This window comes from Apis mellifera, linkage group LG9 (genome assembly GCF_003254395.2).
Source record: "Apis mellifera strain DH4 linkage group LG9, Amel_HAv3.1, whole genome shotgun sequence".
NCBI classification, from domain to species: domain Eukaryota; kingdom Metazoa; phylum Arthropoda; class Insecta; order Hymenoptera; family Apidae; genus Apis; species Apis mellifera.
Genome location: NC_037646.1, coordinates 11386809 through 11411881, shown reverse-complemented (window position 1 = coordinate 11411881; position 25073 = coordinate 11386809). Strand labels below are relative to the sequence as shown.

Below are 25073 nucleotides of genomic sequence, written 5' to 3'. Positions count from 1 at the left end.
ATAATAAATAAAAAAATTTTTATATAATAAAAATAAATATATAAATATTTCTAATATATTCTATAAATAAATAATTTTTTTCATTAAAACGGAACATTTTATTTTTTGTTAAAATAAAATAAACATTTTATTTATTTAAAATTAAAATGAATACATAATTTTCATTCATATAATAATTTTTTTTTTATTTTATTCGATAATTTGGATCGGAAATAGCGGCATCTGGATTACATGTAAAAGATATGGTTAATGCATATCGAATACCCGATTGTACTTTTTCAACTGCATGTAAATTTTCACTACCTGAAGTAAACATAGATAATCTACCTATAAAATAAATTTAATATTTTTATTATTTATATTTTCTCTTGTAATCAATCTTTTATAATTATTGTTTACCTTTACGAGGTTCTATTACTGTTTTGACATTATTTTTATCAATAAATACAAATCGACCTCCTTCAAAATCTCTTCCAAAATCATTCAAATAAAGTAAAGTTGTATAATGAAAAGATTTATATGTTTCCTATGTTAAAAATTTAAATTTAGAAATAAATTTTAATTTTTAATAAAATTATGATAAATTTACATACTTTGTCAATATGAGGATGCCAATATTCATCATGTATAGTTTTTGCAGATAGATTTGTCATTCGAGAAAAAAATGTAGGCTTTGTTAAAAATATTTTATTTGAAGGTATTCCAAAATTGTGTGCTATTGCATGTTGTATCTTAGTTTTTATTGTTCTGTAAATATTACAGAATTATAAAATTGAAATTCTTTGAAAGAATTATAAATAATTTACATACTTATAAATTGCAAAATCAGAACTATTGAATATTTTTTTTGTTTCTGATAATGTGTAAATATCTATAAAACCTTGACCTTTACTTAATGCACCAGAATGGAGATCTAATATACTTGCACCACCATCAGAACCACCTAAATTCAAACCATTTACTGCTATTTTTAATAATATATCACTTTCTGTTGATAATACTAATTTATCCATAACTATTCTTCCACATTTTTCAGGTACACATTCAGGATATTTGTTTGTTTCTGCTTCATAATCACTTGAACATTCAATATTTAAAGTACGACTTAATAAAATTTCTTTTTGTTTTGCTAAGTAAATTTCTTTACCCTGTTTACTACTATACCAAATTATGAACAATACTGGAAATATAAGGGCAGAGCGAGACCATACTCTTTGATAAGGAAATCTTATAGAAGATTCATATTTTCTGCAAAATAATATATTTTTTATAATATAATATTTTATAATTTTGAAATAATTTATTATGCTAATTATATTGATATAAAATATATATAATGATATATATTTATAATGAATTATATAAATTGGTTTTTTTATATATAATATAAATAACTTAAATGATATTATGATATGATATTAAATAATTTTTATATGAAAAATATTGAATATGATATATAAAAAATAATTAGATAATATATACTTATATATCTTTCATTATAAATATATGAAAATATAACCTGACCTAACCTGTATGTTAATATAAAATATATGTTCAAATTATGTTAAAAATTTTAATAAATAAAGCATTACATTCTCTATAAATTAAATAAATTGATAATGTTTTTAATATATTTTAAATAAATAAATAATGTTTGTAATAATATTTTAAATTTGGATTTAATATTTTTACGTTACATACATTTTACTATTTTCAACTGTATTTTCTTTTATATTTTTTTCAAATTTTTTTTCTTTTTGATTTTCTTTTTCTACTTGCTTCTTTTTTCCTTTTTTAACTTCTTGTGTCATTTTTAATAATTATTTTAATAACATCAATCTGTATATATTTATATTTACTAAATTCTTTTTTGAATATATGACATATATATATATATATATATATATATATATATATTATATATTATAACATTTACAATATAGTAATTTAGCAATTACTATATAAGTTATTTCTATTAGTAATAATACATAAATTATTTATATTATTTTAAAAGAAATAAAAAATTATGATTATATATTTTTGTATACATGAATTTTAACAATGTATAATGATTTTAAATTAAAAATTTTATAGTAAATTCTATATTTACTTAGAAATAAATATATCATAAGTAATATATGTTTTTTTCACTAAATAAAATTAAAAACTTAAATATATCATTATCATATAACATTAAAAAATTTTTAATATCTTTAATATTTGTATGATTTATAAGATATTTTTTACATTATTCTATTTCTAATTTATTATGCGATAAATAGTTATTATTAATATAATATAATTAATCATTAAAATCAAACTTTGATACTTTTTAATTCAAATTCATTAAATATTCTACAGAATAAAAATACCGCTACAAGTACTATTTATTCATATTTATAATTTATATATATTTATTTATTTATTTGGTAATTACTTTAGATTTTTAATGATCGATCTTCTATATAATAATTTATAAATTTCTTTCACTATTTATTACTTTGTATGTATTTATTTTTATTTGTAATTAATATTTATGATTAATATATATACAATTTCAATATTTGATATTTATTTTATTTTCATGAATGAAATTTCATGCGACTAGCTAACGAATCATCATGACATGAGAATTAAAACAACCATCAATGGTTTAAGTTTCAGTTAGTATTTGTAACCATGACTACACATGGTAAAGCATGGCCGCTCGATTAACAGTTTGTGAAGAAAGATTGCGCAGAAAGTAGGTGAAATGCTGTTGAACCAGGTAGTTTTCATCGTAAGTAAAACTAAAGTTCATGCTTCTATCTAATAATAATATTTCGACAAAAGATACCACTAATTATTAACACTTCCGGTTAGAGTTCCGATATGATAAACCTAAATTTAATTGTTTTCTAAATTTCATAAGTTTCAAATTTCGTCATATTTATGATATAATAAAACAAATTTTTGAAATATTATAAAATAAATTAAATATTTATAAAACTAATATATTATAACTCAATAGCACGAAAGTTTTTAAAATTAGATATTAATTGTAATATTTGACTGATTGATTTTGTTTTTTTTATGTCGGCTATACGAATAATATAACAAGTACTAGAAAAGAGTTGAAAGAAATTAAAGTAAACGGAATGAACGAACTATTATTTTTCATACATACCATATTTCTTTTCGTATTTTTTTTTACAAATTATTAATTATGGAAAGTATTACATATTATATGCGAGAAATATTTCATTTGAAAATCGATGATATAAAGTCAAATTTTAATAGAAAAATTTATATCTTTTTAAATGTTAAAACTGTTAGTATAAGTATCACTTTATAACAGTTTAAAAATTTGAGAATTTATAATAAAATTTCATAAAAAAATAATTGTATCAGTTTTCCATTGAATTTTAAAATTAATCTTATAATTGATTTCATATAATATTTTTGTTACGAGTAACAGTTTATTGTACGACTTTATAAGTACACATTATTTTAATCATCTTTTTATCTACGTATCATTATTGCTTCTATAAAACTTTTATTCTTATAAAATATCATTTGCAAAATATATATATTCCATATATAAGAAAAATAAATTAATGAATAATTATGATTTTGGATAGAATAGAAAGTTCTACAATGATCTTTATATTCACGAATTTTCTTAAATCGTGCGACCTAAGAAAATCTATATCCTCGCATGACCGACCTGTCGCATGCGACAGGTTTAAGAAAATACTAATCTCGATACACGTAACCTAAATTATGATTGTTATGGGAGAGTAATTTATTAATATAATTGTAAGACATGTAATTGGAATTATTACATAGATTATAAATTTGTAACTATTTTACAAAAATAAAGTCAAGAATAATTTAAAAACAGAAAAAAAAGACGTTTTACAAACGAGTTATCAGGATTAAAATTATTTCGAAAATAAATAAATAAATAAATAAATATATATATATATACATATATATATGTATATATGTGTTTGTGTGTGTGAATCGATGATTTTTTCCATTGATATAAATTTTTTATTCGTGTATTACATAAACTGAAATCTACATTGTAACGTCATACGATGAATCGATCAATCATCACGATGAAAAAAAAAAAAAAAAAACGAGAAATTATTCTCTAAAGAGATCGTATTTTAAATACGTTTCACAATGTAAAATATCTTTAAAACAAATAGTATTACATAAAGATTTGACATTTTTTTTTTTAACATCAATTAACAACTTATTCGCGAAACTTATTAATATCCATTACAATGTTTAAGATACAAACGAGAGATGCGCAACCATCATTTTGATTTCAATGAATCGAATTTGACGATTCTTTAAGAGATAATTATATTTCTAATAATGCCATGTATGTATATATATATATATATAACTTGTGCAATTTCGAAGGAGACGATGTATAACGAATAATTATTATTTCGTTATGCGATGCTCGAGTATCGCGTTTAAATATACGTGTAAAAATACATGATGCATGAATTTAAATATTAATAAAGTAAAGATTTTTATTACTATTTAAGTGATGAGTATCATTATTTTTTTTCTCGAAATTACGTTGAAACGTTATTATTTTTACTCGCCACTTGTAATAATAATAATAAAAAAAAAAAAAAAAAAAAAAGAAAAAAAAACACTTAATAACGGATGATGCCATATTGCGTCAAATGAAAATAATATTTTCTATTACAAAATGGTAATAATTGAGTCAAAAGATTTTTATTACTTTGAAACTCGAGACGAGCATAAAGTGTGAGTAATTTGAACTGAAAAAGATTATCGTGAATAATATTAAAATGACATTAACTTGTGCGATAGGTTTTCAATGAAAATATCTTGTTGTTGGTTAATGGAAAGATAAAGCAAAAAGAATTATTATTATTATTATTATTATTATTCATATATTATATATTATCTTATTGCACAAAGTACACGTGTCTTTAAAAATCCAAGTTTATCGATCCAGAAAGTAACAAGTGTCATTGTTTGAAACATGTAATTGAAATTCAATGTATATATATAATCAACATGTCTATGTCTAGGCGATTACGTGTATATACCCGTACATAGCGTTTCATATTTCACGAACGGTATGTCAGCATTTTTTCCCATCGATACCATTTACGTTGGCAATAAAATAAAAATTTAATTCGAGAAAAAAAGAACTTTTAAATAGTCGTATACTTATTATTATTCGATCAATTTCATTTTTTTCTCTTTTTTTTTTCAAGCAAAAGGTTTTCTCGTATCACAAAATTATCGTCCACAATGAACAGGAATAAAAATCACTTTCAATAATTTAATTCCTCCCTCCCTCCTCTCCTCCTCTTAAATTATACAATATAATATCATCGAATTTATTACGTAGAACAGAATTTTTTTGTATTAAAACATTTTCTCATGCAAGTATTACATTTACATATATTATTTTTAAAATATACGTGCAATAATAATTTACGTGGAAATAAATAAAAAAATTAACATTCGTTTCTTTATCTTATATATGCATATACAGATGTATATATATATGTAGAGAATACATAGAGAAAAATATATATATGTATTGGTTATTTGAATCAGAGTTATTTAACTATCAACGGATCAAGATGATAATACGACTTGTAAATCAAGCGGTTACAAAAGGTTATCGGATATTTATTATTAATACGAACACGCGGCCCACTCGATGTTACATAATGGAGGCAATTAAAATGTAATCCTGATAACGATATATATTAAGCAACGTATTTATTACAAAATCACTCGGCAAACACTCGGCATACATAATTGATCGAGTTTACGTTACGCAAGAAATAGATATTGTTTCGGAAAAAGAAAAAGAAAAAATAGGAATTTTCAAAGCGGTTTATCAATATATATCGAAACGGAGAAATTTTAAAGGAGAATGAAAAAATAATTTTTTTGTTACAGAGATTAATATGATGCATCCAGAATGCTTTGATACGAACAATTGGCCCACAAGCTGAAGAGATGCTTTTTTTCGTCGAGCGTCGATAAAAATGAATCGATACATAACGTTAAATCAATTAGGGGACGGAACGTTTGGTTCCGTTGTTCTTGGAGAACGTATCGACACTGGGGAGAAGGTTGCCATAAAAAGGATGAAAAGAAAGTATTATTCCTGGGAGGAGGCGATGAACCTGCGTGAAGTTAAAGTAAAAATGAAAGAATACAATACTTGTCTCATCGTATATTGTTTCGTATATAATTGAGAATAGGATAATAATGAAAAAAAAAAAATATATATATACATATATATATATATATATATATTTATTTTAACTTTTTGCAACATTCACCTTGTTCGTTTCAATGACTTATATAACCAATATGTTTTTAAAGTCAATATTGCTATCATTTAATTTCAAAGACATGACACGGTTAATTATTCGAGAATAATGTGCCGATGGTATGAAAAGTTATTGTAAATATACCCAAGTATAGCTGTCAGGTGTACTTAATTCGATATTCCATAATTTTTCCACGGATAGACAACATAGCGTAATTGAAATCAATGAGGTGAATCGTATTGTAAATACAATATAATTTCAATTTTTCCTCTCTCGTCGCAGTCTTTGAAGAAACTTAGTCACGCGAATGTAGTCAAATTAAAGGAGGTAATTCGTGAAAATGACGTATTGTATTTCGTCTTCGAATACATGAAGGAGAATCTCTACCAATTGATGAAGGACAGGTAAGGGAGGATCGTTAAAACGTTGTTATTTAAAGGATAGATTTTTTTTTTTACGGGCATAATGATATACAACATAGGGACAAACTTTTCCCCGAGCCGGTGATCAGGAATATCGTGTATCAAGTGCTTCAAGGATTGGCGTTCATGCATAAACACGGCTTCTTCCACCGTGACATGAAGCCTGAAAATTTATTATGCATGGGACCGGAACTCGTGAAGATTGCTGATTTCGGTCTTGCCAGGGAAATACGATCAAGACCCCCCTACACGGATTACGTGTCCACGAGATGGTATTCATACTTTCAATTTTTCAAACAAAAATCTTATTTTCTACAGAAATAACCAATAACGAAAGTTATTGCATTAAATATTATTATTATTGGATTTTTCTTTTTTTATTTTCTTAAATAATAATTCAATAATAATACTTTACACAATATATACACAATAAGAGAATAACGAAAGTTATTGTATTAAATATTATTATTATACAGTTGGATTTTCATTTTCTTAAATAATAATTCAATAGTAATACTTTTAATATATACACAATGCTAGAACTCCCCTATAAAGATTATGTATCCACTCAACACTTTTAATTTTTTAAACAAAAATCTTATTTTCTAACAGAAACAGCCAATAATGAAAGTATTAAATATTATTATTATACAGTTGGATTTTCTTTTCTTATTTTCTTAAATAATAATTCAATAATAATACTTTTAACATATACATAATGCTAAGACCCTCCTTAAGTATCCATGAGATAATATTTACTTTTAATTTTTCAAACAAAAATCTTATTTTCTACAGAAACAGCCAATAACGAAAGTATTAAATATTATTATTATACAGTTGGATTTTTCTTTTTTCATTTTCTTAAATAATAATTCAATAATAATATTTTTAATATATACACAATGCTAAGACCCCCAATACGGATTATCCACGAGATGGTACTCATTCAACACTTTTAATTTTTCAAATAAAAATCTTATTTTCTACAGAAAGAGCCAACAACGAAAGTTATTGCATTAAATATTATTATTATTGGATTTTTCTTTTTTTATTTTCTTAAATAATAATTCAATAATAATACTTTACACAATATATACACAATAAGAGAATAACGAAAGTTATTGTATTAAATATTATTATTATACAGTTGGATTTTCATTTTCTTAAATAATAATTCAATAGTAATACTTTTAACATATATATATATATAATGCTAAGACCCCCCTTAAGTATCCACGAGATGGTACTCACTTTTAATTTTTCAAACAAAAATCTTATTTTCTACAGAAACAGCCAATAACGAAAGTATTAAATATTATTATTATTAGATTTTTCTTTTTTCATTTTCTTAAATAATAATTCCTCCCTATAAAGATTATGTATCCACGAGATGGTACTCACTCAACACTTTTAATTTTTCAAACAAAAATCTTCTATAGAATTTTCTACAGAAAGAACCAACAATGAAAGTTATTGTATTAAATATTATTATTATTGGATTTTTCTTTTTTCATTTTCTTAAATAATAATTCAATAGCAATACTTTTAACATATACACAATGTCAGTCGCTTGTATAATTGATTTATAATAAATGTTTTCAGGTATAGAGCGCCGGAAGTTCTACTCCATTCGACGACCTACAACAGCCCGATCGATATTTGGGCGGTAGGTTGCATCATGGCCGAATTGTACACGTTCCGGCCACTTTTCCCCGGGAAAAGCGAAATCGACGAGATTTTTAAAATTTGCTCCGTGATCGGCACGCCGGAGAAGGACGATTGGCCGGAAGGTTATCAACTGGCGGCCGCTATGAATTTCAAATTTCCAAATTTCTCCCGGACTTCGTTGAGCGTGTTGATACCGAATGCCGGTCAAGAAGCGGTGATACTCATGGAGGATATGCTGCAATGGAATCCCATTAAAAGGCCGACGGCGCAACAGTCCCTAAGGTGGATAGAATTTCTAATCGCCCCTATATAAGAGAAACAGGGGGGAGGGGGAGAGAGAAAGAGAGAGAAAGAGAGAGAGAGAGAGACGTATATAGGATTATAAATCTAATTTTACCCTTAGGTATCCCTATTTCCAGTTGAACGTGCCACGTGTAATTAATAGTACAAAGATCGGGGTCGCGGCGTCTCAACGTGATTTCGTAATAAACAAAGTAAATCTTCCACCACCGGTTCTTAAATCGTACAATTATTCCCAGCAGGACGGCTTGATGGGATCCAGGTGAATTGATATTTCTCTTCAAATATCTCTTTCTATTCTATCCGTTCAATTTTGCCTGAAAAAGTTAGCTAGCATTGTATAAGTGGATCTATCTATCCTTTACAGAGCCCAGGAGAAAATGATACAACCGAAGGAGCAAGAGAAAACGATACTCCCGCTGGTGAATCATAATAGTTACATGCGCCAAAGTAATCCTCAAAAGTTGGACGAGGATGATTTTGCCGAGTTGTTGGGGTGCGTTGCACGAATTTCTTAAATTCGAGAGAAAAAAAAAAAGAAATATATACATATATATATATATCTGGTATTAAATGGAATCTCACCTCCACTGTTGTAATAATATAAGCGGTATTCTCTCTCGAACGTCTAAGTCTAATTGTAAATCTAATTCTTAAATTGTGTCTACGTCAGTAGCAAGATCGTTCCCGAGAACGTGAACTCAAAGCTAGTCCCAGAACGAGTATACAAAGAGAACCGTGCCAATTGGAATGTGAATTATTTGCCAGAAAACCCGAGGAATTGGGTGTTGCCGGCTTGGAACGAGCCAGCCCCTATTAATTGGAACCAGTTGCAACCGAATATGAAGAATGGTCGAAAAGTTTCTGGGAAACAACATTACTTCAGCTTGGCTCGATACATCGCAGGCCAGAGCGCGAGCTTATCGTCCAGGTATCGAACGTTTCGAGATCTTCTAAAACGAATCCTGACCCCTTCCTCGCTGATAATACTGGGATGTATGTTGCTCTGCTGTCTGATCTGGAAAAACGAGTTGCTTCACAAACATTTCACGTGTCTGGACCTGATAGAATATTTCTTTTGACGTGATCATATCGTACATACATATATATATACATATATATCGATATTCGACAGACATATAACTTATCTTTTGAATTAATACCACCAGAGTCTTTCCTCCCCAAAATTGAATTTTTTCCTCTTAAACAAATTTATATATTGTAAATTTGAAGGTGTTCAATAAATTAAATATCGAAGAATTTTTAATACATTCGAGTTTCTATCTAATTTATTCGACCGAAGTCTCATCTAATTTGCTCAAATTTTTCTTTTCGTGTTTAAAGAAACGGTGATTCCGACCAGACAAAGCCTAGATTAATGCGGAATCTTGTTGGTCAATCGGTGGAGAAGTACGAGGAATTCACCGATTCTTTCTGGATGCCTACTAGGAACTCTATTGAGAATCAAGCAAAACGATATTACATTCCACGAAATCGTTACATCGCCGATCAAACATTAAGATTGCCTTATCCTAGCGTTTACGGTACGCAAAATATTAGTAAGTAATCGAATGAATGAATTATTTGAAACGAACATGAGTTTTTTTTTTTTTTTCTTTGTCAATTATCAATTGTTAAACTATATATTCTATTATTTGATCCATACGCTTTTTACACATACATGTATACGTATAATAATAATTCATGAATCCAATAGAAAATACGGATAAAGGAACTCTACTACCGAGCAATGGAACCGTGGTGAACACGAAAGGCAGCGGAAGCCTTCATGGTAGAACCGACTGGGCTGCTAAATATCTCAAATGACTGTTTCAAAGTTACGTATACAATTTGTAACTGTGATAGAATGGCATTTACCTTTTTTTTTTCATTCCATTATAAGAGAAATCCAGATGGAGGATTTAAAAAAAAAAAGAAAACAGAAATTTGGTGGCCTTTAAGAATAATATATCACTTTGGTGATTAATTATTTAAAAAAAAAAAAAAAAAAAAAAACGCTTAAGTGATCACACTTTTAAAATAATTGATATCTAAATAAAATAATAATCGATCTTAGTTTACTATAATAATAAGTAGGAAGAATCAAAAGAAGAAGAAGAAAAAAAGAAAAGAAAAGAAAAGAAAGAGAACAAATTTATTAACAAGTATTATTTTATTTTATTACTTGGTTAAGTAATAGTATTTTGATAATATTTATTAATTAAGGATAGAATTCAGTATATTTATTTTCCTCTCTTTTTTTTTTTTTTTTTTGTAAAAAAAAAAAAGAAAAGAAAAGAGATAAAATCATTTATTTGTAAAGGAAACTGTCGTAGAAGGCAGTGTATCTGATTAATAATAGTGGTAAAGAGTATTATACTTGGATAAGATATATTAAAGAATATATATATATATATATATATACATATTTATTATTTGTACATATTATTAATTACGATTTGGAGTAACTTCTGATACGTAGAAGACTAATGTAAAAATTCGATCACATTTCCTCCTTCTTTATATATTCTTGTAATTAATAATACACTTTTAACGAATACAATATGAAAATTTATTCAGAAAATTACTCCATGTCGCGTCTATCATACGAATAAAACATTGTAATGAAAAATATGATTATCAAACAAAAGAATTCTTCATATTTTCTACCCACAATCTTTTAGAAGAAGCATTCTTAATTCTGTACATTCATATTCGATATACTCTCCATTTTTTTTTTTTTCTTTTACTCATTTCATATTTACTTCATTTTTAATTATCTTCGTATAAATTCTTCTAATTAAACGTTCGATCGTTCGTGAATATATTTTTATTCACGTGTCGTTCCTTCTTTTTTTTTTTAAATTTCTTTTTCTTTTTCTTTTCTCTAATAATAATAATAATAATAATAATAATAATAATTTCAGCGGATATATCTTGGAACTTATTGCATAAGTTTATGATACGAATAATAATACGAATAATGATACGAATAATAAAGTCAATAAAAAATATACCGCCGCAATCGCGCAACAAACCATCTAAAATATCTTTTTCTAAGTTTATAATACGAGTTTGTAAAATTGGAGTAGTCTCATAAAAAAATATCTCGGAAAGGAACATGCAACGTGAAAAGATTCGCCTTAACTTTATTACATTTCGATCCGCAATGAATTTGTACGCATCATCGTTTTTTTTTTCTTTTTTTTTTTTTTCTTTTTCTTTTTTTTTTTTCCCTGTTCGTAATAAGTCTCGCTTCTCTTCTCTAAATTCGAAAATTTTTCGAAATTCGACCAACAAATGTTAAAAAAGTAAGGATTACTTAAAACACCTCGAGTCTTGACAATCTTATTTCATATATACGTTATACGTGTACATTATTTTAACGCTTTAAGAAACGGAAAATAACGTGTCTTATCTTGTTGTGCATTCTAAAAATTCGAAACAATAAAAAAAAAAAAAAAAAAGAAAAAGATATCCATAGTACGAGAGAAAAATTATTATTATTATTTGAATATTTGAATCGATGATACGATACGATTGATATGATATTAAATTTGTATTATCTCGAAGAATTTGCGATGCAATGTTATGTTATAGACAATATCCTTACTTTATGTATGCTTTACGTATGTTTTTTTTGTATTTGTGTGTATATGCTTCATCTAAATTCGTCTCTAGGCATATTTGGATACACGAGATACATCTGCATAAAAGCTGGTTTGGATGGGTGGTATATTTGGTGAATATTACGCATATACATTTAACCATTAAGATGTAACTTTTATATTTGAAGTAATCCATCGTCAGAACGTTCGTAAAAATTCGCTTCCGAGCCTTAAATTGTCGGTAAAGTCCATTTAATTCACGAGCTTGGATGAGCTTCATTATGTGATTTAATTTAAAAACAGAGACTGAGTAAGTGAGACATACGGACGACAGATGGAGGTAGAGAGGTAGAGAAAGAGAGGGGGGGAAAGGGAAGGAGAGAGAAAGGGAAGGGGGAATTCGTCTACAACAAAGAACCTATGTCCCTTTTTTTTAATAATATGTTTAACTTCTAATATCAAGACGCGTGAAAATATGGTCTTAGAAATTTGCAAGTGTATCTATCTGGTGTGTCAATTTCAAATTCGCTATAAAGATCAAAAATATTTGATTTATAATCCGTTTTACACAACAATGTAGGTAGATATGTTTCGGGCGTATAACATAGATAAAAAACTATGCGCTCGAAAGAAATACATGCTTTTCTTCTTTTCTTCTTTTTTTTTTTTCTTTTTTTCTCTCTTTTTTTCTTTTTTTTTTTTTCACAAGGAAGTAGTGTTGCGAGTATATAAGTATCTTACATTTACATTATAATATTAATTAATTCACGCAGACATGTAACAATTTCTTACAGTATATACTGGCACGATAAATAGATCGTGTAAATTTGCTACATTTCAACCATTGATCTAACAAGTGCAATTGATCAGAAACTACCGAGAAAGACACTGAATTTCGTTTTCGATTCAATTCTTTGTGTCCTATTATAGTCCAGTTGTGTCCTGGACAATTCTATTTAATCAATTTAAAATTAACAAGTTCAAATAAAAAAAAAAAAAAAAAATTCGCTATATATATATATATATCGAACTATATATGAATGATTTAATACGTAAATGATACGAGATTTTAAATACGAGATTTTCAATACCTCTATGTTCTTTTTTTTTTTTCTTTTTTTTTCTTTCTTTCTTTCTTTTTTTTTTCTTTTTTTTGCTTGAGCAGAAACTTAGAAAATGTTAGTTTCTTATTTTTTAAAATTATCCATATAAACAACAAAATATCGTGATTTTTTAACACATTAGGATTGTCTCTATAATTGTTTGTTGTTTAAAAGGATTTAAAAAAATTTCTTACTCTCCTTTTTACGAATAACAAATTGTAATAACTACATATATTTAAATTTTTTTTCTTCTTCCCATTCAACGATAAAAATAACAGCAAGTTCATTTAACGAATTAATCATAATAATATGAAAGACCTTATATCTTATCATCGAAGAAATCTTTTAAATCTTTTCTTTCTAATTTAAATAATTATCCTATAAAAATTAAATGGAAATATTTATTCTATTTTATTATGTAATCTAACTTAATTGCTCTGTTTTTATATTTTATTGACTGTTAATTTTTTTTTTCTTTTTTTTTGTTAAAAATACTTTTCGTCATTCTTCAATGACGAATGAAAATCCGAGTAAAATAATCACTATATTATTTAAATATAGAGAAGAAGGTAGGAATATAAAATAGAAATGTAAAGATATTAATTTTTGATCTATATATAACTATAAGAAGAATTTTTAATAACAATTACAACTTTAAAATTTAAAATGAAAGCCAAAACAATAGCCATTCTTTAATTAATGTCTTGCATTATTAATGCCTTTTTATTTAATAGACATTTCTTATTTGCATAGTACAATGAAAAGTTTTTGCATGTATTTTTCCATTTTAGCATATGTGTATTTAGCAATTTAGTCTAACTTATTTTCCAATTTTCAAAAACTATATGTTATTATATTGTTCAATATTATTAGTTTTAAAATATTAGTAAAAATTTAAATTATATTATATTTTTGATTGTAACATAATAACGTATAATAATAATAATAAAATTTAAAATTGCGTTTGTTATGTTTTTTACTTATTGAATGATTGAATAGAATAGAATTTATATACATTAAAATATAAAATGAATTTTGTAGAGAGCTTAATTTTATTATTTAAGATTTATATATTATTAAAATTTATTTATAAATATTTTAACACAATTTCATAACTTACTTCTTTCAAATAAAAATAAAATACTGCTTCATATTACTTATATATGTATATATATTTGTTGATTTTGTCTTAATTTAGAAAAAAAAAAAAGAAATTCACAAGTTTCCTTTCAAATTCAAATAACAATTTCTAATTTTTCTAAAATTTATAATATTTATATTCATATTTGATACAACATTTGCAAAAATTATTCATTTGATTTTTTCATAATTATTTATACATATTTTAATCTATATCAAGATTAAGAAACACATATCTCTACCTTCTTCTTCTTAAATTATAAGATTCGAGTGTGCGTGTTCAATCTGATGGTTGATTTTGTGATTCATTTTAATTGAATCTATTGAATTAAAATTTTTATGTAAAAATTATACTCTCTGATTTGATTGATATGTTTTAAAAAACGATGTAAAGAAACTAATTGTAAATAAATAAAATTCCTACTTGTAATTGATCTCCTAGAAATTTTATCCATGCAGAACACCACGCAGATTCAACACAGCACACAATTTTCCATGTCCTAGTGTTGCAAAATTGCATTATTCACCGAGGTGGTAACGTTAAAGGAAATTTTCGGCGATATGGTGGAAGATTCCGTCATACCGGTGGTTAACGAACTAACTGTATTATTGGACATCAAGCTAGATGTTGATAAAAAATTTGATAAAACGGTAACGGTAGTATTTACCTTCGATGTGACGTTTTCTGTCAATGTGAATAACGTGAAAAACGTAACATCTGTCAAACTGTTTGGTGTCGTATTGTTAAATGGTATTGATGTTAAGCTTGGTGCTTTGTAACACACGTCTTTCGACTGAACTGGTAACTCGAAACGAGTGTCCAATATGTATGCGAATAACGAGCCCACTGTCAAACCTGTAGTATATGACAAAGTCATGATATTACCTGAAAAAAAAAGAATATACAAAAAAATTATAAGAAATTAGTTATTATTATAAATCATAGTTGGTAATAATATGTTATGCATATATGTTATACCTGCTAATTCTCGATGTCCTTCTGGTACTTTAGTAGGTGCCTGCATCATTGGAATGGAACCAACGATACCATTTGTAACACCGAGCAAACAAGAAAGCAACAGTGGATATCCTTCATTAGCAAGTATTGGAGTTCTTCTAGGTAACGCACAAAGTAAAAATAAAGGAATCAATACAACTCTAACACTGGAGAACAATAATAATTGAGTGCGTTTCCAATCGTAAGGGATCATTGCAAGCATCTAAAATGTTGAATAATAAAAATACTTGTAAATATATATATATATAAAATATATGTAAATAATATATGTACATAAAGAAATATATTGTATACGTTAAAATCTACCTTGCCAATCACATCAGAAGCGTTGAAAGCAGTCATCAAAATTACTGGCATCCACGATCCAAGTTTACAAGAAATAATTTCTGACATAATTCCAGGGTATAAACAAAGTGTCACAAAGTATGCTAATCCAATACTGCCCATGTATGGGAATATTATTTTTGCCACTTCGAATCTTGCAAGTAAACCCTCTAAAAAAAGTTTTATTGTGTTATTAATCTTATTTTTGAAGAGAATTATTTATATCATAAATAAAATATCTTGTACTTTTGATTTCAGGCCACGGTTTACTGGCTTGAGTTCCATATGTACCCCTCATAACGACTACATCTTCGACTTTATACGTAGGACCAGCACTGCCTGGGGGATTTCCTGATGGTGCACCAGGTTCGTATACAGGATTACTGAACGAAAACGGCGAATATTGATTTATCCCTAAAAGAAAAATTATCTAATTTACTATTATATATAAATAAATATTTTAACACATATTGGAACATATATTGTGATTTACCATTTAACTCGGTATTTCCGCTCGTGGATTCATTTCCTAGGGGGCTAGTTTGAATCTTTAGAACGCCATACTGACCTTTCGAGGGATCTCCAATCTGATCCAATGGATCCATCTATTTGAAAATAGCAAGATCAATAAAATAATAATTTCAATGCATAAAAGTTGAATGACAATTGATACATACTAAACCAACATCTTCCGTTGGCTCTAACGTGATACGATTCCTTTCTTGACACAATGTTATGTAAAACTGCACGAAATCAGTCTTGCGAACTTTTTGATTTAATACGAAGCACATCAGGATCGTGCTGTTCGATACAAAAAAAAACATGGATGTATTGCTGCGTTCATCGTCCAGCAAAGATTTGGTTAATAACCGATTGATAGAGACCCAAAGACCGGCAATGCCTACAGAAAAATGCGTATTCATTCCTTGATGTCTTATCGATTTATCATTTTAAAAGAAATTATTTGATTATTTTCATCTCTCACTTTCTCCAATCATCACAGCTTGTGTGTATCGACTGGGAAGCATGGAAGTGTACCCGTAAAAGCTTGATTGTTGGACTGATTAAAAAATTACAAGATTTATTATAAAATAGGAACTTTCAACTGGAATTCGTGACAAAAAGTATTTTTTTACCGGTGCAGCCGAGCGATACTATCGCAACGATGACTAAATTAATCGTGTAAGAAGTAGCCACGTCAAAAGGCTCCCACCAGATCTCGGATATCACAACAAAATTTAGAGTAGCAAAGGCTACTAGATATCCTGAAATTTATTTTTTTTAATATATCAAAAAATATCTTAACACAAAATGATATGCATCAATTAAAAATTTGGAATCATTATTACGAAACACATATTATATTTGTATTGAAATTAAAAAGAAAAAAAATATTACAAATTTATAATCTTGTCAATTTAGAGAATGACTATTAAAATGATTCCAAAATTTTGCATTTATTAACTCTTACCGAAAGTTATTCGCGTATTTAAAGATAACGTTTCAATCAAAATATTATTTGCAAAAACCGCGAAAAAGGCCATAATAATATAGACGACTGACATATCGAATATTACGGTAGTCCCGGGATATCTCGCTTGAAAAAAGTCCACTGCTATGATAAAACTGCAAGAAACAAAAACATCTTCGTTATATAACAATAACAATAATTTATGAACAATAAATTTATTTAAATAGTGTAATAATTTTAATTAACAATATATTATTAAATACAGCCACAATTTCAATAAGTTCAGATAATAATCTGATAAGATTAATGGCCGATTTTCAACGAAAATGAAATCTAGATTCATGGATAAAATACATTAAAATACGTCAAATAAAAATGATTTCTGTATTTTAATATTAACATGCATAAGCATCTATTATAAATTTGATTCTAATTTTAAAAGAATAATATAAATTATAGTCACAAAGGTCTTTGACATTCTATTGTCGATACATAGAGAAAGTGATTGCGGCATGACCTGTTGTATGGTAAGAGAAATCCTATACCGCCAAGTATAAGGGCAAAGTAAATGAAGTTGCATTTGTCGACTGGAGGAGACAAATGTGTGAATCCATTGGAGAATTTAAATTCATTCATGCCCCTCGCTTTTCCTAACTGCACATAGCCTCGGCTCAAATTTTCATCCATGTCTAGATGATGGACGCGTATTACGAATAAAAAATCAATTAATCGTTGATCGTCTTATGATTCCATTGTTTCGAAAAAGTTTCAATTGGCAGTTTTTACTTAAAAAGATGGATTAATTCTGCTGTTTCCACGCACTTTCTATCAATCGGTCAATTGCACCTGATCACTACCTTATTTATTTCTTTCCGCGTAATACATACGTGATTGTCTTCATACACTAGCGCATGCTTTGAAATTTTGCGGCATTGATTTCTGCGTGCGCACCGCATCTTTTCTTTCTAATATACCGCGATATTTGAATACAAAAAATTATATTTTTTTATTTTTTATTAACATTTTAATATTTTGATTATTTTATGAAAAAATTTTAATGATATTTTTTATAATATTAATTTCGAGAATTAATATAAAATTACAATTGAATATTTTCATTATATTTTATAACATTAGTATTTATATATCAATTTGTTAATTATATCTTATTTGCATATAGCATATATATATATATATATATATATTATATATATATATATAAATGAATCTTATTTGCATTTAGTTAAATATTTTAAAAACTATCAAGAAGATTTAAATTAAAAAAGGTAATTATATATTTATATAAAATATCAATTGGTTATATAAATGTGTACATATATTGTAAATACTATGTACTTACTACTTATTACATCGTTGAACATATTGTATTGAGATAAATGCGCTTGCGCACTGCGTCATATAGTCATACTTATCATTTATGAATCAGCTGACGAAGAAAGATTGTTCCTGCAAATTTTAACCGTATTGAAAGAAAAAATAAAAAAGTATGTCGTTAAACACAGCGCACGCTAACGGCGGTGTTTTAATACACGCTGGAGAATGGTAAGTTGTAAAATGTATATACAAATTTTAAGGATGTTATCGTTCTTTCACATGTTCTTGCTTATGACGTTTCTACAACGTAGTTATTATCGTGGCCTTCCGAATGCAACTTCCTTTTTATCAATAATTATTTCTCTGAATAAGACTATTATATAAAAAATATATAATATATTTAATCTTTAAAAAAAAATATTTAAAATTAATTAAATTAATATTTAAAATCATATTTGTTATTTATTTTTTTTCCTACATTACAACTAGTATGATATACATAAATGATAAAATATTTATTTATTTAGCATATTATTATTCTGTGATCATGTCACAATGGAATTCCATGGACAAGAACAAGCAGAATTTATTGGTAGCAAACGTGGCAGATTATATTTAACTACACACAGAATGATTTTTAATGCCAAAGATCAAAAGGAAAAAATGCAATCATTTAGCTTCCCATTTATAACATTGAGTGAAGTTGAAGTAGAACAACCAATGTTTGGAGCTAATTACATCAAAGGTAAATGTCGTGCTCAACCAAATGGCAATTGGATTGGAGAATGCAAGTTCAAATTACATTTTAAAAGCGGTGGTGCAATAGAATTTGGTCAAGCTATGTTAAGAGCAGCAGCAATGGGTAAATTTATTATCATTAATTATAAATTAAACATAGAAATTTTAATAATTTCTTTCTTTCTTTTTGTTATTATAATATTTTTTTTTATATATAAATTGTTTTATTTATTTTTAGCTCAACAAAATGGACCTGTAAATGATGCTCCACCACCATATCAACCTCCAACATCAAATTGGTATGCAGCACCACCACCTGCTTACCAAGCAGCACCAACAGGATATTATGGATGGCTACCACGAAATGATGCTTTTTCAGATACACCACCAGGTTATTCTAGTTTTCTTTAAGATTTTCTCATAATATATAATATTTTCATTATAATATATAATATATAAATATATTGTGTAATATATATCATATCAATTTTAGAATTAACATAATTTAACATTTTAATGTTTCATATATATATATAAAGAATATAAATTTATATTATATAGCCAATAGCGTATATATGACGGATATGCCACCTCCATATCCTGGTATAAATACACCTTATCAAGGATATGCAAATGTACCACCACAAGGTGCATGGGGAAATTCCAGTCAACAGCCTGGTTGGACACCACCTCAACAAAATGGTGCACCTGGATGGGCTAATCCAAGTTATAATGCCCAACCAATGTCCCAAGCAGGTGCGTATCCAAATTATGGACAGCCAGCATATAACAGTTATTCGCAAAATCCTCCTCCATATACTCCATATTCTCAAGGTAATAATTATGTTCAATCTGGCTATTATCCACAACAAAATCCTTACAATCCTTATCCACCCAATTATTAATTTTATGTATCAAGCTATATGTATGCATGTTTATATCATATTTTATGTGATAAAATTTTTGAAAATAATTTTTAAAATAAAATGTAATAAATATATTAATTAATATGTGTTAAAGACACAAAAAAAAAATATATATTATACTATTCTATATAATATAAAAATTACATGTAATATACATATTATAATGAATATTGAATTATTTTTCGATACTTTTTTTTTTTATCAATTATTATTGTAAATTAAGATATTATATTTTTGTTGCTTTTATCATATAATAGTTTTGTGATAATCATTATAATATAAAAACATAGTATGTCATTAAAATTTAGCCAAATATGTCTTGCTGTTTTTATTTAACCCACCAATTTAAAATATTGCTTCATTATAAAAATAATATTATAATTTTTTTTTCGTCAAAATAATCGGAAAATAGTGTCATATTTTTTATTTCATTTAGTGAACTTAAGGTTTTGAATATTATGCAACATTATTGCACAATAACTTTAGTAACTGAAATAAGGTTGACTTTCACTATGCTCAGTTATTATCTCATAGTTGTCAAAGATAGTTCGAAAATTTACGAAGTTTTATTAGTTGTTAATTGTTTTTAATATATTTAGTATAAATTATAAAAAGTAACAACTTATTAATTTTATTATTTTTTTCTTAATATAACATTAAAAAAATCTTAAATTATTAAGTAAAATCAAAGTGTTCTTTTGTAATATAATGCTATTTGAATTGAATAATATTGTTTGAAAAATTGTATTAATTTAATAATCTTTTAGACAAAATATTTTACATATACAAACATATATATGTATATATATTTGTCATATAAATATTAAAAGTATAAATATCACAAATATATAATTCTCATCAAAAACATCTAATTCTAAATATAATTCTCAATAATTTTAATTATATATAATCAAATTTAATAATAGTCATAAAATTATATAAAAAGAATTAAATTACAAAATATTAAAATAATTTGTTTAAATATAAAATATAAATAACTTTTATTAAAAATGCCAGATCGATTTAAATTTACTATATCAAATATATACAAATGTATGTACTTTTTATAAATTTAAATATATTTTTAAATGAAAATTATTTTATTTTTTTATATCAATATTTTATTTTTTTTTATTTTTTGCAGATGCAAAAGCAGCAGAAGCTGCTCAAAGTGCTTATTATGATCCAAATAGACCACAATGTGCCTATGTTCCACCTCCTGCATACTATGTAAGTAAAATATTATTTATTAAATTTTATTAAAAAAAATTTAAGGAAAACATTAAATAGATATTTATTTGTACATATAATAGGAAAGTCCACCAAGTTTCCAGCAAGCAACAGAGAAGAAAGATCAATAATAATGTATCCTCAGTGTGAAAATGTTGCTGAAACATCAACACAATGTTGTTGTTCAATTAGTATTATATGTATAATATGCTGCTACATAGCAACAAATATATGCATTCCATTTTAGATTCTGCTGTATTGTTGTTTTGGTGTGTAATAAAATGAAATAATATTTCTATCTTTCCTATATTATTCACAATTTTTGAACATACTATGTATTGTACTTTTATGCTTCAAAGTACACAAGTATTTATACTTACTATGTAAATTGTATAAATGATCTATTAAAAAAAGCTTTGTTGTGTTTTATGCAATTAAATGGATATATAAAATAAAAAAAGTTGCTATGCATATATACATATGAAAAAAAATCACATCGAAATGCGTTATCTTTACTCATATATTTTATTAAAAATTATAAAATGATATAAAATTATAATATATTTATATATGTACAATACATTATATATATACACATATATATAATTAAATATAGAATAACAATTGATTGCCTTTTAAGTAAAGTTTATATATTAAATATACATGTAGAAAAAATTTCGATAATCAAATCATGTTTAATTCATGTATATTACTTCTTTATTAAGAAAAATAAATTGTTTTATGATTATTTGTAGCATATATATTCAAATATGTATTATTTATATATATTATTTATTATATAAATATTAAATATATATATTTTTTAATATATATATATAAATTAAAATATTAAAATAATATAATAATACAAAAATAATTAAAGCATAAATTATTAATTATTATGATCTAAAATCTTATTAACTTTTATTTCGACTAGTTTTAATTATGGCAAAAACAATGCATATATATATATTTATATATATTCAAAAAGTATATATACTTAATATAATCTACAAGAATTAGAATGAACAAATAATCTAAAATATTGCAAAATTAATCTTTTATAGATTGTATGCATTAGTAAATATGTATAAATACATATAAATATATATATATATATATATATATATATATATATAATATATATTCATTATATATTTAAAATATTTTCTAAATATTATATTAGATAAGAATTTCATATATAAATAATGTAATAACAATTTAATAATTTAAATGTCTCATAATATTAAAGTTTTTATGTATATAAAAACTTTACAAATATTCAGTTAAATATTAATATATAATTGGATAATTTAATAAGACACATTTTAAATTTTTCAATTTTACAATATAAGAATTTTTAGCTACATAGAAAATTATTTATATAGTTTGTAAAATGTATTTTGTAATACATAAAGATTATCCATATTCAGAAGTGACTGTCAAGCTGAAGTTTTTTCCTATAACATAAGTGCTATGATACCAAATTCTTGTATCTAACAAGATAATATCTCCAGCATAAACAGTAAAATTAAAACGAGTACAAACATTATCACATTCTGGAGTTGGAGCAACACTCCACGTTTTATTACCTATAATTTGCCCTTGCCACATTAAACGCGATATATAATCTAGCTGTAAAAATGAATCAAAATCTATAATTAATTAAAAAATAATTGAAAAATAAATCCACAAAATTATTATTATTATACATACATGCATAATGGCACCTTCTTCATATCCTAAAAAAACATAATTGGAATAAGGAACCTCTGCATCCTCTGGTAAAAAATGAGGAAGATTGTAATATTGTTTCATGACATCTAAAATCTGAAGGTGACAATTTTTCCAACCAACATACCAAGGATCTTCACCATTAAGTTGCATAGCTCTTTCTTCATTCATAGCAAAAACATCACGTAAATTAGTGAAATTACTTTTAAAATGTAAGAACTGACATTCATCTACTGAATCATAAGCACCATCAATATTCTCATATAAGTCTTTGAAAAATTTCCAGCTAAATACTTTTGAAGCTGGCCAATTACTTGCAGCATGTTTTATTATCATAGGTATAGAAGAATAAGCATATTGTTTGAATTCTTCTCTTGTTAAATTTGATAAGATCAATGCTGAAGTAACATCCCGACAATAATCACAATTTGATATTGGTCTTGTAAATTCCCATATCAAATAATTATTTGGTATTAAACATCTAGTTTCTCGAATACTTTTGATTATATCAAAATATAAATATTTAAAAAGTATACTTAAAAATATTGGTATAAAAAATGTAAAGAAAATTTTTTTAAAACAAACATAATCTGAGATATAATTTTTTTTATACTTTGCATTATTTTTTACACTTGCAGATTTAAGCTCTGCTAATGATGCACCTTGTTCCAAAAAGCTCTCAGTTAAAGCTACAAATGCTTTTTGTATATCTTCTAACGTATTATTATTTTGTTTCATTATAACAATCTCAATAAGTATTCAGTACTTAATATAAATTTAAATAATTATTGAGAAAAATAAAGAAAGAGAGACAGAAAAGAATATTTTATATTTTTTTTTTTCTATTATCAATTTCCGTGGTATTTTATTGCTGATTTGTTCATTTATATCTTACTTATATATTTCAAATTAATAAGAAAATTAATCTTGTTATCAACATCATAATATACAGATAAAAATTGCTTTTCAACACATTTTTTTAAAATTAGTTTTTTTTCACAATTTGTTTAATCGCATAATCACATTTCATTTATTAATATTATTAGCATTAAAATTTATGCTATAGAGAAAACATTCGATTATATGGAAAATGTTTATTATATGTTGGTTAGAAATATATTCATATTAATAATAGCAAATTGACATGATATTTTATTATCTATATGAAATATGAAAATGACATTCGAAGAGAAATAAAAAAATAACGTTAAAAAAATAATTTAAATAATATTAATGATATAAAAAGAGATTGCCACAAACTATACATACTATATATACATTATCTTACATATAGAACATCATTTGTGTAACACATACAAATACTATTTTAAACCTTGAACCGTTTAAGTAAAATATTTCACAAGAATGTGAAAGTTTATAATTCATTCTGATTCAAGGATTTTCCAAATAATTCTTACATTCAATAATATATCCAATAAAGCGTATGAGTTTATTTAGTTTTGAATAATTTAAAAATTTAATAGAAAACTTCCTATTCACATATCTATTGGATAAATATGAATAGATTTAAATATTCTTTAATTATACAAATAATAAATTCATATTTGATATATTTTGTTTACAAAAATTATTTAAATTAACAAATATTTTAATATATAAAATTAATAATAAATATCTGTTTTAATTGAACTTATAATAAGTAAATGAAAAAAAAAAAACAATACAATAAAGAAGACTTAAAATTGTTTATTTTTTATCAA

The 25073-nt window shown here is 25.4% G+C and overlaps 5 protein-coding genes across 10 annotated transcripts; 2 read left to right on the top strand and 3 right to left on the bottom strand.

Annotated features, from left to right (window-relative positions):
- Positions 1-176: 176 nt before the first annotated feature.
- Positions 177-1811, bottom strand: LOC412272 (2-oxoglutarate and iron-dependent oxygenase domain-containing protein 3). Its single transcript, XM_016914192.2, has 5 exons — positions 1702-1811; positions 811-1248; positions 594-747; positions 400-526; positions 177-327 (listed from the first exon to the last, which is right to left on the bottom strand). Exons 1-5 carry the CDS (start codon positions 1809-1811, stop codon positions 185-187), a joined length of 972 nt encoding a protein of 323 aa, XP_016769681.2. The 3' UTR covers positions 177-184.
- An 815-nt stretch (positions 1812-2626) lies between these two features.
- On the top strand, positions 2627-10660 carry LOC409409 (serine/threonine-protein kinase dyf-5). 5 transcript variants are annotated; one of them, XM_006567406.3, is made up of 10 exons: positions 2627-2779; positions 5956-6200; positions 6618-6739; positions 6817-7029; positions 8360-8707; positions 8829-8987; positions 9093-9221; positions 9402-9656; positions 10070-10284; positions 10443-10660. In XM_006567406.3, the coding sequence occupies exons 2-10, from the start codon at positions 6045-6047 to the stop codon at positions 10550-10552; spliced, it is 1707 nt and encodes a 568-aa protein (XP_006567469.1). In that variant the 5' UTR covers positions 2627-2779; positions 5956-6044; the 3' UTR covers positions 10553-10660. The 5 variants fall into 5 exon arrangements, with proteins under 5 accessions (XP_006567469.1, XP_006567470.1, XP_006567468.1 ...); XM_006567407.3 differs by having other exon boundaries at positions 9399-9656; positions 10070-10269; XM_006567405.3 differs by having other exon boundaries at positions 9399-9656.
- A 4105-nt stretch (positions 10661-14765) lies between these two features.
- On the bottom strand, positions 14766-18076 carry LOC409073 (equilibrative nucleoside transporter 4). The gene is made up of 10 exons (XM_006567583.3): positions 17907-18076; positions 17390-17544; positions 17055-17183; positions 16904-16978; positions 16596-16819; positions 16412-16523; positions 16165-16332; positions 15901-16088; positions 15556-15796; positions 14766-15462 (listed from the first exon to the last, which is right to left on the bottom strand). The coding sequence occupies exons 1-10, from the start codon at positions 18074-18076 to the stop codon at positions 15077-15079; spliced, it is 1848 nt and encodes a 615-aa protein (XP_006567646.2). The 3' UTR covers positions 14766-15076.
- Positions 18077-18741: 665 nt separating this feature from the next.
- Positions 18742-21916, top strand: LOC410012 (WW domain-binding protein 2). 2 transcript variants are annotated; one of them, XM_393499.7, is made up of 6 exons: positions 18742-18952; positions 19252-19586; positions 19701-19853; positions 20024-20218; positions 21533-21618; positions 21702-21916. In XM_393499.7, the coding sequence occupies exons 1-6, from the start codon at positions 18897-18899 to the stop codon at positions 21747-21749; spliced, it is 873 nt and encodes a 290-aa protein (XP_393499.2). In that variant the 5' UTR covers positions 18742-18896; the 3' UTR covers positions 21750-21916. The 2 variants fall into 2 exon arrangements, with proteins under 2 accessions (XP_393499.2, XP_006567474.1); XM_006567411.1 differs by lacking the exons at positions 21533-21618; positions 21702-21916 and having other exon boundaries at positions 20024-20703.
- Positions 21917-22805: 889 nt separating this feature from the next.
- Positions 22806-24664, bottom strand: LOC552487. Its single transcript, XM_624860.5, has 2 exons — positions 23335-24664; positions 22806-23253 (listed from the first exon to the last, which is right to left on the bottom strand). The coding sequence occupies exons 1-2, from the start codon at positions 24088-24090 to the stop codon at positions 23038-23040; spliced, it is 972 nt and encodes a 323-aa protein (XP_624863.2). The 5' UTR covers positions 24091-24664; the 3' UTR covers positions 22806-23037.
- Between the last annotated feature and the right edge of the window lie 409 nt (positions 24665-25073).

Coding starts and splice junctions, on each gene's coding strand:
- LOC409073 (XM_006567583.3), bottom strand. CDS start 18,076: ATGGATGAAAATTTGAGCCGAGGCTATGTGCAGTTAGGAAAAGCGAGG. Junction 17,545..17,906: donor TTTCTCTTACCATACAACAG/GTCATGCCGCAA, acceptor TGTTTCTTGCAG/TTTTATCATAGCAGTGGACT. Junction 16,089..16,164: donor ACCGTGGCCTGAAATCAAAA/GTACAAGATATT, acceptor AACTTTTTTTAG/AGGGTTTACTTGCAAGATTC.
- LOC410012 (XM_006567411.1), top strand. CDS start 18,897: ATGTCGTTAAACACAGCGCACGCTAACGGCGGTGTTTTAATACACGCT. Junction 19,587..19,700: donor GTTAAGAGCAGCAGCAATGG/GTAAATTTATTA, acceptor ATTTATTTTTAG/CTCAACAAAATGGACCTGTA. Junction 19,854..20,023: donor TTTTTCAGATACACCACCAG/GTTATTCTAGTT, acceptor TATATTATATAG/CCAATAGCGTATATATGACG.
- LOC412272 (XM_016914192.2), bottom strand. CDS start 1,811: ATGACACAAGAAGTTAAAAAAGGAAAAAAGAAGCAAGTAGAAAAAGAA. Junction 527..593: donor GGCATCCTCATATTGACAAA/GTATGTAAATTT, acceptor TTTTTAACATAG/GAAACATATAAATCTTTTCA. Junction 328..399: donor AGTAATAGAACCTCGTAAAG/GTAAACAATAAT, acceptor TTTATTTTATAG/GTAGATTATCTATGTTTACT.
- LOC552487 (XM_624860.5), bottom strand. CDS start 24,090: ATGAAACAAAATAATAATACGTTAGAAGATATACAAAAAGCATTTGTA. Junction 23,254..23,334: donor AAGAAGGTGCCATTATGCAT/GTATGTATAATA, acceptor TCATTTTTACAG/CTAGATTATATATCGCGTTT.
- LOC409409 (XM_006567405.3), top strand. CDS start 6,045: ATGAATCGATACATAACGTTAAATCAATTAGGGGACGGAACGTTTGGT. Junction 6,740..6,816: donor TACCAATTGATGAAGGACAG/GTAAGGGAGGAT, acceptor TATACAACATAG/GGACAAACTTTTCCCCGAGC. Junction 9,657..10,069: donor AGCGCGAGCTTATCGTCCAG/GTATCGAACGTT, acceptor TCGTGTTTAAAG/AAACGGTGATTCCGACCAGA.